We start from the raw sequence: 13,026 nt of genomic DNA on the forward strand, positions 1-13,026 counted from the left end.
CTTTCCCTGCATTCTGTAGAGCAGCCATCACTGTTCACATTACTTGGATGAGCTGGGAATCACCAGTTTTAGTCCTTCTGGTAAGATGGAGGATCATTTACCAGCTATCTTGTCTCTGCCTCTTAAGGTCCTTCTTGTATTTAATACAATGCTTGGCATATAGTAGGTGCTGAATAAGTGCTCGTCAACTGACTGACCCTAGGTCTTCTCTACCACACTCCTGAACACTCCAGACTCGTGGGCACTGCCATCTGACACTCCTCAGTACCCCTTAAGGATGCTCTGGACCTTATCCACCTCACTGATGAATCCTCAGTACTTCCAGTCCTTTCCATGTTCTACAGGTCAATCTTTTCATGGGTATTCAATTCCTCAATTAATGTGAATTCCTTGAAAACTGACTTATTTTCCTGTTGGTAACCCCAAAGCTCAGCATCATGCTTGGCCCATAGGAAGTCCATAATAAATGCTTTTCAACTCATTCATTTGAAACTTCCTCACTTCCTCCATTGAAATTCCTGAATTCTCTCCAAATCTCAGTTCAAAGGCTGCCTCCTAAATGAGGCTTCTCTAGGTCTCTCCCACCTACCACTGGTCTCCTAAGCTAATTTCTATTTTATTTGCACATTTGGTACTTTTACTTATTTGTGTGCCTGTCATATCCCCCTCAAGAGAATGTCAAGTCCCTGAGGGAAAGGGAAGGTTTTGGTTTTGCCAATGGATGGTCACTAGCATGGCATGCAGCACCCCGTAGGTACTTAATAACTGCTCCCTGATTGCTGAAAGTTGGGTCCTGTGAGCCCAAGTTTTGCTTTTCTATCTGCCACACCTTGATGTGTAGATCTAGTCTGATATTTGGATTTAAGGGACATCCTTTCCCACTCACGAGGTACAAGGAAAGAAAATACTCCAAAGGATGTATAATCTCAAGGGTGCGGTCATTCCCTTGTATAGTGATAAAGATGGCAACCTAGCCATCCTGACTCCTGTCCTTGTTCTCCCATGGGTCCTCCACAGGCTCCATCCTGGCAACCCAACCCAGGGAACTTACCTGGTTATAATTTGTTAACATAAGAAGAACTTGTGCCACCCTAGTCATCCTGTGACTCCAGCCTCCCGGGGTCCCTTTCGTCCTGAGTGGAGACATGCCTAAATATATGCCAGGTCTGTGGAGACCCCTTCCAGGACTGAGGATGAGCTCCAATGGCTCTGTGAATACTAATTCTTTCAATTGAGAAAGACCAATATAAAAATGACTAGATAAGCCTCCTTGTTTTGAACCAGAAAAACTAATTGTACATCAGTTTGCTCTCTGGGATATCATCCTACAAAACTGTGTGGTCCTTGTATCATAACTTCTCTAAAAAATTGTGACTCTTGGGGCAGCTAGGTGGTACAGTGGATAGAGTGCCAAGCCTGAAGTTGGGGAAGACCTGGGTTCAAATGTGGCCTCAGACACTTCCAAGCTGTGTGATCCTGGACAAGTCACTTAACCCCATTTGCCTAGCTTTTGTCCTTCTGTCTTAAAAATTGTTCCTAAGACAGAAAGCAAATGTTTAAAAAAATAGAGATAGATAGATAGATAGATAGATAGATAGATAGATAGATAGATAGATAGATAGATAGATAGATTCTCCCAGTGTCTAGTATAGAACCCTTCCCACAATAGGTACTTGACAAAAATGTTGATTGACTTTCTCAAAGGATCATAGAACTAGTTATTGAAAGCATCTTATATTCTAGCCCCAATCCTCATCTTAAAAAATAAGGAACCTGGAGCTTAGTTGCCCAAAGGCATACAGGGTCATGAAATCACAGTATCTTAGAGTTAGATCTTTGAAATGACACACTAGTCAAGTTCTCCCTGAGCCCTCTAGCTTGGATTATTCTCCCTCACCTTTTCTAAGTCCTGGCTTCCTTGGATTCCTTTAAAAGAGTCCAAATCCCAACTTCAATAAGATCCTCCTCCTGCTCCATCCCTTTCTTCTCTCACTCTTTCCCCCTGGAATTGCCTTCCATTTATGTTTAATATATCATCATAAATATTTTTATAATTTTCATAATTTTATAAATTATAATTTTATAATGAATTTTATAATTCCATGTTGTCTCTCCTATTAGAATGTAATCTCCATTAGATTGGGGTTTTCCCTTTTATTGCATTCCCAACACTGAGCATAATGCCTAGCAGGTAGGAAGGGCTCTCATACATGTTCCTTGATTGAATGCATCTTTGCTTGAAGGTATCCAAGTGATATGAACTGACTGGGAGACTCACTACCTTCCAAAGCATCCAATGTTAGGCTCTTAATGGTTAGGAAGATTTCTTGGCTTTGGGTGAAGTCAGCCTCTCCCCAACTCCCATTCTTTGGAAGTCCTTTGGAGCAAGTAAAACAAGTCGAATCAAAGAAACAACAGGAGAGCATCATAATGCTGATTTCTTAAAAGTCATTATAAGAATTTACTAGGTTATCACGCAAATTCAAAGTTAACATTGACTTTCAAATTGTAAGGGTATTTTTGAGACCTCTTTATAATTATGTGAACAATAGCAAAAGCAATTAAAATTATTTAAATATAGTTCTGTGATATGTCAAAACTCAAATAACTGCTCCATGAATAGGTACTCTAACCCTTGGACAGTGTTGGAAACATATTACTGTGACTATATATATATATAAGCTAGAAAGTCAACTACCAATTTATTAAGCACTTACTTTGTAGCTGAGTAAATACAAGTAGAGGGAGCAGCTAGGTGGCTCAGTGGATTAAGAGTCAGATCTAGAGAGGTCTCGGGTTCAAATTTGGATTCAAACATTTCCTAGCTGTGTGACCCTGGGCAAGTCATCTAACCCCACTGCCTAGCCTTTACTGCTCTCCTGCCTTGTCAACAATACACAATATTAATTCTAAGATGGAAGGTAAAGGTTTAAAAAATATACAAGTAGACAGTCCCTAATCTCAATGAGCTTCCATTCCAATTGGGGGAAATAAACCATGAAATGGAAACTGAGGTATTGGGGAGAAAAGGTGGGAGAATTCTAAAGGGCAAGCTGGAATGATTTTTCAATTATCAAGTTGTCTGGTTTTTTTCTCTCTCTCCCCTCCACACCCCACAGTTGATTCATTGGAATTCAAGGTTAAAATGAAAAACCAGCTGCTTCTGGATCACCTACCTTTTTATGGCAATTGCCATTAAGTTATGTCTGGCAGGAATATATGGAAGGGGAAGGCTTTGGCCAGTTGGTGATAGACTGGGTCTAATTAGTCATTGTTTTCTGGGGTGAGATGACCCTTGTAGACGGTCATAGAATAACTGGATCCTCTCTTCAGCTCACTTAATAAGTGGCCATCTTCCTTTCAATGTTGGCTTGAAAGAGGTTTCTATGTGTAATATCCCAGTGATCGGTGCTTTCCATGGGTTAACTTTTTTTTTTTTTTAAACAATTACTTGGTTAAAGGCATAAAAGGCCCATCAGATCTCCAAATAGCACAAAGCTGGGAGGGATACACCTGATTCATGATCCAAAAAGACCTTTCAATAGGCTACTTGAATAGGTCATTTGAATCAAATGGGATTTAGGGATAAATCTAAACTCCTACCTTTGCGTTCAAAGAATTAACTTCAAAAGTAGAAGGTCCAGGGGAGCTGTAGAATGATGAGGGTTTGTCAGAGGGGAATAAAAGATCTGGGGTCCTTAGTGAACTTCAAGCCCACTGAGTCTCATGTGTGATTCGGCAGCTAAAAAAGGCTACATTTAGGGGCACGGAAGAGTGATAATCCGTGGCATAGAGTCTACTCACATCAGGCTGTTTCTAAAGAATAAGTTTGGAGCACCACATATCAGGAAAGATATTGGGAAGTGGAAGAGGATGCGAATAGGGCGATCCAAATAGTGAGGAGTCTCGAGTCCATGCTGTATAAGGGCCAAATAATAAACTCGGGCTATTACATCCAGAGAATAGATGACTTGGGGTCCATTCCATAATCACTTGGGTTTTAGAAGGACTGAGAGATTAGACCACGTTCTGCTGGACCACAGAGGGCTCAGCTAGTACAAAGGATGAAAAGTTGCCAAGAGATACAGACTTGCCAGGAGACCCTTTCCAATAGCTATCCAAAAATGGGATTGGTTGTTCCTAAAGGTAGTGGGTTTCCCTCTTACTGGAAGTCTTGGAAAGATGTTGGCTAGAGCATGATGCTCATTCTTGTCCCCATCCATCTTAGGGGCATGTAAAAAGAATTTTGTGTTCTGTTGATTGACTAAGATAATCTCTGAAGTCCCTTCCAAGTCCTTCTGGGGAAAGAATGGTGCGGACGACAAATCACCAAAAGGGTTTCTTGATAGGAAGGTGAACCAGAAGTTGGAATACGTGTAGTCATCAAAAGCAGTGAATGGGCCTTAGGAGCCTTCAACTAGAATCCCATAACGATCCTCTTCAGTCCCTTCATTTGGAAAATGGCATTAAGACTAGATGGCTGTTAAGGTTTGTTCCAGCTATGCGATTCTCTTTCCTGAGGCAACCAAAGCCATCTGATGAATATCCTGGGTTTCCTGAATTGTCCAAATACTGGGTAGGTCCATTGAGAAAACATCCCAAACCGGTTGTGCCCCAGTGACCATAGAAAGTGAAAAGCAATGAAATTGTATAAACATTTCCTTGAAGTGGTTAGCAAAAATCACTGCCTTTTTGTGAAAGGCCCAGCACAAGAAAATAGGGGGGAAATAGAATAAAGCTCAATATTAAAGCACCTGTTGACTTTCTTGGGTCAGTTCTTTAATGGCAAGTCGGCTATGAGGGGCTAAATAGGGCGAGAGTGAAGTCCAAAGTCTGCAGAGGCAGTCAGAATCCAGAAAGGGGGAACGAGGAGGACTCAAAGTGGCCTCACCGAGAAGGGGGGCGGTTCTGTTTTCAGCGAAGAGAATTCCGGGAGTCTCGGATGTTAGGAAGTGCTCCCTCCAACCCTCCTAGACGTCACCCTCTCCATAACTCTGCGGCTAGCGAGCTGCCGGAGGCTCGGAGAGGTCCAGGGGCTTCTCCGGCTCTTGTCCAGACCACACGACTGTCAGGATTTGTTTTTGAACTTATTTGTTCCCGATACCCAAGTGTCGCCGTCTACACGCAGCACTAAGCGGGCTGCCGTAAAGGGACGCGCTTAGACGGTTGGTGTTGGGAAGAAGTGGGGTATACACAAAGGCCGGTTTGATGGCTCGCCCCCACCCCTCACTCTGTCCCAATAATAGAGAGACTGCATTGGATGCTACGGGAGCCTTTAAAAACACATTTTCTAATCCTGGGTGGTATCCAAGGCCAGCAGAGACTGAGATATAGTTATAATAAGATATAGTTATAATAAGAGCTGCAGTGGCTCACAAGGGAAGGCGAGAAGAATGACCGAAGAGCGGCCTGCTGGAAATGCGCCTGGCCCAGGTACCGGACTCGACTTTCTGGTCAAGCGGAGCCATTTGCCATCCACTGCCCTGTTCTCATCTTTCCCTTGTCTCCCAGCTTCCAGCGGGCTCCTGGCCATCCTGCTCCTCTGCCTCTTGAAGCAAAGACTTCCCTTCTCCGAGGCTCCCGATCCCCAAGACTGTGTGCAGACCTTCAAGTCTCTGGCACTAGCTGGGATCTGATTTATCCGCTGGAGATGCCCTTAAGCCATTCCCTACTTTCTTACATTTCTCTCCCCCATCATGGGCCTACTTGGCCGTTTCAGTAACGTCTATGGACCCCTTCTTAGAACAAGGATCATGAAAATCATGTAAAACAAAATACTCAGATTAGAAGAGAAACTAGTGATATTGTTGTGCCGTTATTAAAAAAAAAAAAAAAAAAACTTTTTTTTAAAAAAAAAACTTCACACGCTCTGCTGAGGACCCTCTCCCAGCTGGTTCAAGTCCACTTTCTAAACGGTGACATCCTCCCAAGGATTCACCATGTCAAGTGCCCACTGTGTGCCGGCCACCATACCAGGTGCCGAGGACAGGCTGTCCTCACAGAGCTTCCCTTCGGACAAACGTGGCAGAGCTCGATTTCTCTCACCGAGAACACTCCCTCCTTCCAGCACCAGCTAGGCGTGTGTGCGTGTGTGTGTGCGCAGAGGGCTGAGCTTCCCCAAACGCATCCTCTAGTTTGCCTCCTCTCTACAGCAGAGGGCAGAGGATGCGGCTGGAGCCCTTCCCGATGCCCGAGGCCTGAACCCTTCCCCATGCCAGAGGGGCTTCATCATCGCACTGTTTCTGGGCCTTGCCAGTGGGGGGCCGTTTGGGCCCAGGGTCCCCCTGTCACAAGGCCTCTTCTCTCTCTGGCAGTTCCCCTACATTCTGAGACCCCTTTTGCTCCCTTTTTAATATACCGTAGATTTGGAAATCAACTCGCCAAGAAGACTGAATCTGGCCATTTGGGTAGGCCAGAACAGGTGAGGGAGGCCCTAAGAAGTCAAGAGTGGACCCTTTGGTGGAAGATGGGAGCTTGGTGGCTTCCAGGTTATCCTTAGTATAGGCTCCAGGTAAGGGCAGGCATTGTTGCATTTCTCTTTCTTCCTTTTCTTTCTCTTATATCTGCCAATGGCCCCCCCAAAACCCATGGCTTCCATTTTCAACACACTATCAAGCACTCTGTTGAATGTATTTTAAAAGATAAAGAAATTTCAAGGAATTCCTATAAAAATTTTAATACAAAATATTACAAGCTAGAACAAATCGGTGTGGAGATATGACATTTGATAAGAATCACAGAAACACAAGTAGAGGGTTAACATTTCATTGGTGACTTGGAGATACTAATAATAAGCCTAGATACTGCAGTGAGAGGCACCATTAAACTTATCTGCACACAAATATATTGGGAAAATCATATAACTTAATTTGACGTGTAATTTTTAATAGTGAAGAAACCAAAAATATCCCTGTCTTTGCTTATGACTGGAAGCAGTTAGAAGAACCACGTGCATCCATGGACTTCTTCACTAGTGATCCTCGGTTCCACTTCCAAGGTTTAATATGTAATGGGTGGGCTGGGGTCTGTGTCGTGCAATCCAAGGTAAGCCACTGATTGAGAAAGGCTGCCTGAAAAAAAGAACCAAAGTTTTCCTAATGCAGGCTAAGGCAATGGTCAAGGGACCATTGTTAACAGCTATGCCTTTATTATTAGAGCACTCAATTCAACTCAGAAGTCTGAAGGTTAAAGGAGGATGGCACAAACGTCCACATGCACACAAGGGCCGATGGAAAGGCCTCCGTGGGAAGAGTTAAATGCCTGACGGATGATGTCTAGCTGAACCGTCTGTGAGTCTGCTTTCAAGGGAACAATCCACCTGGCCAGCTGGGGATGGTACCACCAAAGGGCACCGATTTCCAACTTTCCCAGGAAGGAGTTGGGCTGGAGAAGGCGTAAGGGAGAGCACAAGAAAGATCCTTTCTTATACATCAAGGAGAGTGTGCAAAGACTGACCAAGCCCAAGGCCCCTTCAGTGTGACACTGCACAGCTTAGAGGGGACTGAGGCAACTCTGGTTTGCTGAAAATAATTCACAACAACCAATTGTTCCTCAGATGCCTAGATACTCTCTTTAGCTATATAATGCAAAACAGGAGTGAATTCCAGGTTAATTTGAGATCCTTTCTCTCAATCCTCAGGGGTTGGAAAATACTCATTATATTATAGGAAAGGGAAAAGGGCCAATTGGCAATTTGATTTAAAGAGTGGGAATGTTGTGAAATTGTGCTCATGCATCTTGAAAAAACACCATGACAGTTTCTAATTTCTTGGTGGAAGTTCTTATCTATTTTACATGGGTACATTTGAGACAATCGACATGCTCTGTTATGATGGCTAACTTAGAGCAAAATAAGTTTATTCTACAATAGAACATTAAAAGGAATAAAAATCAAGTCAAATGTAAACAAGAAGTTGTAAACAAGAAAAAATTATAACACCCCTCTCTCTTGACCAGTAAATATTCTATACAAACTACATATGTATCAAAAAATTTATATTTATATTTATATTTTTATATATATATGTATATATATACACAGCCAACATAATATCAAAATATATTTTATTCTGGACCTCTTTCAGATCTGATTCAAATTACAGTTGTCAGAGCAATACAATGCAAATGGAAACTGCAACAGGGACATGGGCCTCTGAGGGATGGGGGTGTTGGGGTAAGCCATTGTGAAGGAGAACCGAAATACATCCTAAGTGTAATTCACATGGTCCAGGACAGCCTAGAACATCTCTATCAGTCTTCCTTAGACAAGAATCATGAAAACTGAATAAAAGTCCTTTAACAAGTACAAAAAACCGTCATGGGCTGGTTTACACTTTGACAACAGTTGTAAGTTAACTGGATAACTAAAGAAATGATGCCGACGTTGGTTGGAATCCAGTGCTATAGGTAGGCTCACAGAATTAGACCCAAAGGATTTGTAAAATCAAAATCAAACCATTACAACTATAATGTCAAAGTCAGGAGAGGGAAAAAAAAAAAATGACTTTTGTATTCAAGGATTATAGAGCTGCAGAATGCAGCCTTCAAAAAGAAAAGAAAAAAGAAATGGCTAAAGTACACTGGACTAGATACAACATGCAGAATGTTTTCCTGAACTTATCCACAAATTCCAAAAAACATTATGAAATAGCTTACTAGGAAAAAAAAAAAAAAGCATGCCCTAAGTCGTCACCCTGCATCAACATTGTAAACTTAGAGGCAGAAACAGACTACTGATCTAAGACACTATTATCTCTAAATCAGTATGTGGAAAAAAAAAACAAAACAAAACAAAACAAAACAAAACCAAAAAAACCCATAACTTGAACTTCTCATTTAAAAAAAATTCTCTTCTCTACCTTTAACCAGATTTATGTTTAAGAAAGAAACTCTTGATACTGAATTGTGATACTTCAGAGCTATCACTGGAAGAAAAGGTAATTCATAACTTCCCTCCCCACCTTCCACCCCTTTCGACCCAAGAGAAACTTTCAGGGTCTCTTGTTGATTTTGCTGCTGTTCCCTAAATATTGGCATTTGCTGCCATGCCACAATGTTGGTCCGCCAAAAAGAGGGTTTCCTGGGAACTTTCCGAGGTGACCTACTCCTAGTACGCACGTCCCCATCCCCTACGTACTGTCCACAGCACGCTAGACCAGAACACAGGATCTGCAGAGAAACATGCCATGCCCTGAGCTGAGGAAAAGAAACCACTGCTGCTAATGGAGTAAATGGCACTGCGCAGTATCTGAGACATCGTTTCTGCTCATCCAGCGGAACCCCAATTCCCCTCTGCCCGCCTCGGCAGAACCCTCGGACACACGCTGCCCTCTGGGCCCGTCTGTTCCGTAACTCTAATTACGCCCTCCGCCAAACCATCCTACCTAAACAAAGCTAGCTCCTGAAAAATAGTCATCTCTCATTAAATAATCTATTCTGACATAAAGCAGGGAAAGCAAAAAAGGAGTGCTTTAAAGTGAAGTTAAATTAGCACAAATCTTTGGCCTTTCTCTTGACATTTGGAGATGTCAAAAAGCAAGAAACCTTCCTGTACTTCTTCTTCCATCCAGTGATTCCTGCATTTTGCACCATAATTAGTTGTTGAACCACAAAGGGAGGCACTTTTAGTATTTGTAAAAGATGTTTCATCCTAAATCACATCTAACACTATAGAGAATTGCTCATCACGATGGGATTATCGATAGTCACCTAAGACCTACTAAAAATTTATCACGAAAGTCCGTGATGGGACCTGATCCACGTTCACTCCAAGGGGACCACACACCAACGCTAGGCCAGGAACCCTCGATTCCCGCCGGCGCTCGAGGAAGGGCCAGAGGCATGATGGCTCCGTCCTTTCCTTTCACCTTTAGCCAGTTCTCAGCGCCTTCTTCCCCCCAAGAGCCCAGTCCTCAGGGCAGCTCCTACCAACCCCAGCCGCCTAATCTGCTCATGTCCCCTCCTAGGAGAACCACTAACATCTCTGTGATCAGCCCTTGGGGGGATGGGGAAGGGGGAAACAAACGGGAACAACTCCATGAATACAGTACTTTACAAGGCTGTGAAACATTGTCTCTGGCCAGCACATTTATGCTCAAGACTTTTTTTTTTAAACCAGCTTAGGAGCAGCATCGTGGCAGATCAGCAGGCAATGATGATATTGAGAACAGCAGCAAAAATAAATAAATAATCAAATGTTCATTAAGAGCCCAGGCCTACTACGTGGATACCTCTCAGTAAGACGAGACATCAGGGTAATAAAGCTTTGTATTTAGAATTGTGTAGGGTTCCTATTATGAATGTTATTTGTAAGGAAAATAGCCAAAGATTGAAAAAAAGGAAAAATGACAAGAGCATAAAAAATGGAGCTGTCTATTCCAGCAGCCATATTGCAGAATTCCTTGACTATCTTCTATATAATCAGCTGAAAAACCAGTCAATAACTGTATGCAAATGAATAAATTGTCCATATCAAAATACAAAAGTACTATCAATAATCACCTCTGACTTTCAGATTTAAATTCAGTGCAATTGACAAATGCATCGCTAAAGGAAAACGCAGCTTAAACATATTCAAAACATTTGTGTCTATTCCTGGGAGCACATTTAAAAATTATTGCACAGATTTTTTTTATTTTTTACTTTTTTTTTTTTAAAACAACAACAGAGGTCAGCCATGGACATAGACCTCTAGCAATAAGAGCAGGATGTCCAAGTGCCAGATCCTCAGCGTATTAGGTTTCCTACATAGCTCACAGGGTAATTGTTCTAGACATCTGTCATGGGCTCCAAAACCCTCAAAAGAGCTGGCACAGAACCATCATCAATGACTGCCTTTCTGGAGATGAATTTTTTTTTAAATGCTATGATTTAGAATATACTCCCCACTAATAACTGGGGTACATAGAATAATGGATTGTGGAATTAAATGTATTCTCTTTACCAAAGGCCAATGCTATCCTACCTTAGCAAAATGAAGACTTGCTTCAAGTCATATTATTTTGTAAAAATAGCAGAAAAAAAAATCAATGGCAAAAAGCTGCATTATTTGGGTTAAATCAATTTATACCTAAACTAAGAACAGAGTAGATTCACTTTTTTTAAAGCACTAGTCACAAAATTATTAGTGATTAAAATAGTGTTATAAAATGGTTAACTTTGCAAAGCTCTGTGATATAAGCCATTCTTTAACGCAAACATCTGTGACATAAATTGGACAACTAGACTCTTTGAAATTCATAGCTTTGGAATCTGGGATGAAACATTAAGTGACCCCTTTCAACTGCACATGCAAACAGAACGTGCTAAAATTTACAAAAGAAATTTTGACATATCTTAGTCACATGAGCGGAACCAAAGTTTGCTATCTGTTGAGAAAGATACTTGATATTGTAAATAGACTAAAGGACAATATCGTAGTGATTAATTTAAAAAAATAGCAGCTTACACCTACTACTTCTACTTGGGGGAAAAAATAGCCACAAGTTAGAATAAACTGCAGAATCAGAGCAGCAGGGACATTAGTGCAAGTATTATTATTATTTTTTTTAATAAGCTGAATCACTGCTATTTAAACAGACCTTAAAGCAAGTCTTCTGTTCTAAAGATTTCTTTTGAAACTAAGGTAGTAAACGTTTTGCCACATTCTGGCAGTGTTATCAAATATATGCCAAAGGTATTTTGATTTGTATAAAGAAAATTGACATGAGATTTCTTTTTTAATACTGGAATTTGGTTATTATACATCAGAGCTCCTATACATATGACGGACACTCCTGGTAGAAACTCATAAACCCTTGTCCAGAAAGATTTTTCTCTCTTAAAAACAAAACAAAAAAACCCCCAGAATGCTATTTTGCTCCTTTTCACAATAGTGCACAACTAAACCATAATTAGCTATGGTCTTGAAGCAACAAGATTTTTTTTTTTTAATGCAGCTCTTGTATTTGTAAATTTTTCTAAAAAAAAATTTTGTGCCCTTCGATTCTTAAGTTTGGCAGAAATATGTCCCAAATAAGAAACTTCTGCATTTCAGCCACATCACCAGAAAAACCAGAGCAAGAATACCCTTTACAAATAATGTACTTTCTTGATTAACATGACCAATATCACATTTTAGATATATTTTTCTAAAATCACCCCTCACCCCAACACAAAACCAATGGAAAATGTGCTCTGAGAGCCAAAGAATGGACCAAGCATCACTTGGCCTCTTCAAAAGAATGAATTAAAATATTTTTTAAAAAGAATTTTTATGTTTAGAAGGTGAAAAATAAAAACAAGAAACAGATTGACCCCCTTACTTCCTGCATCCTTAAACAAAACCAAAAAGATGTTTGAAAAGCAAGAAACCCATGGCTGCATGTCTACATACGTCCGTTTTCTCTGTACACACAAACTGCTCGACTATTGCGGGAAATGAAAAAAACAAAGAATACGACACTGTCTCGACTGAGTGGGGAGGGAGGGAGGGAGGCTGCCGTCCGTCTCCCGGGGCGGGTGCGGCTGCTCTGCTGGCGGTCTCGCTCCTTCCTCTCGGCTTCCCGGCGCTCTGGGCCTAGCCGGTGAGAGGCAGCACTTGGTGAACAGGACGCGCGAGCTGGGACAAAGGCGCCGTCCTCTTCGGGGTGTCCTTCTGCTTTGTTCTATACAGTGTACGCCGAGGTTTCCTTTGCTTGGCTGCAGTGGACTGGCCATGGTTCAGTGGGACGAGAGCAGTACATGGGTCAGGGACAGTCGTTTTGGCTATGTACACATTCATAGTCGGTCCATGGCTTCCAACTAGTAGCACTATTTCCGTAGGTCTAGCACACAAACCTGCAACGAGCAGAGGGGTGGGGACACGGTGAGGACAGGCTCGCGCCCTGGGACTCGTGTGGCGGGCAGCGGGGCCCGGGCGAGTCCCTCGGCCCAAACCTCCGGCCCTCCCGCTCTCTTGTGCCTCGGGGCTCTGACACACGAGGGGAGCCTCACAGAGCGTGCCAAGGCTTGAGCTCCAAGCCCGGAAATGGCCGGTGCCGGGCCTTC

General features: G+C 42.2%; 1 protein-coding gene across 1 annotated transcript in view; it reads right to left on the bottom strand.

Annotated features, from left to right (window-relative positions):
• Positions 1 to 8,047: 8,047 nt before the first annotated feature.
• Positions 8,048 to 13,026, bottom strand: part of TBL1XR1 (TBL1X receptor 1) — a 35,029-nt gene continuing 30,050 nt past the window's right edge. The window contains exon 14 of the mRNA XM_044670940.1: positions 8,048 to 12,816. Within this exon, the coding sequence (XP_044526875.1) occupies positions 12,790 to 12,816 (27 nt within the window). The 3' untranslated portion in view covers positions 8,048 to 12,789. The remainder of the gene's footprint in view (positions 12,817 to 13,026) is intronic.

This window comes from Gracilinanus agilis, chromosome 3, assembly GCF_016433145.1.
Source record: "Gracilinanus agilis isolate LMUSP501 chromosome 3, AgileGrace, whole genome shotgun sequence".
Taxonomy (NCBI): Eukaryota; Metazoa; Chordata; class Mammalia; order Didelphimorphia; family Didelphidae; genus Gracilinanus; species Gracilinanus agilis.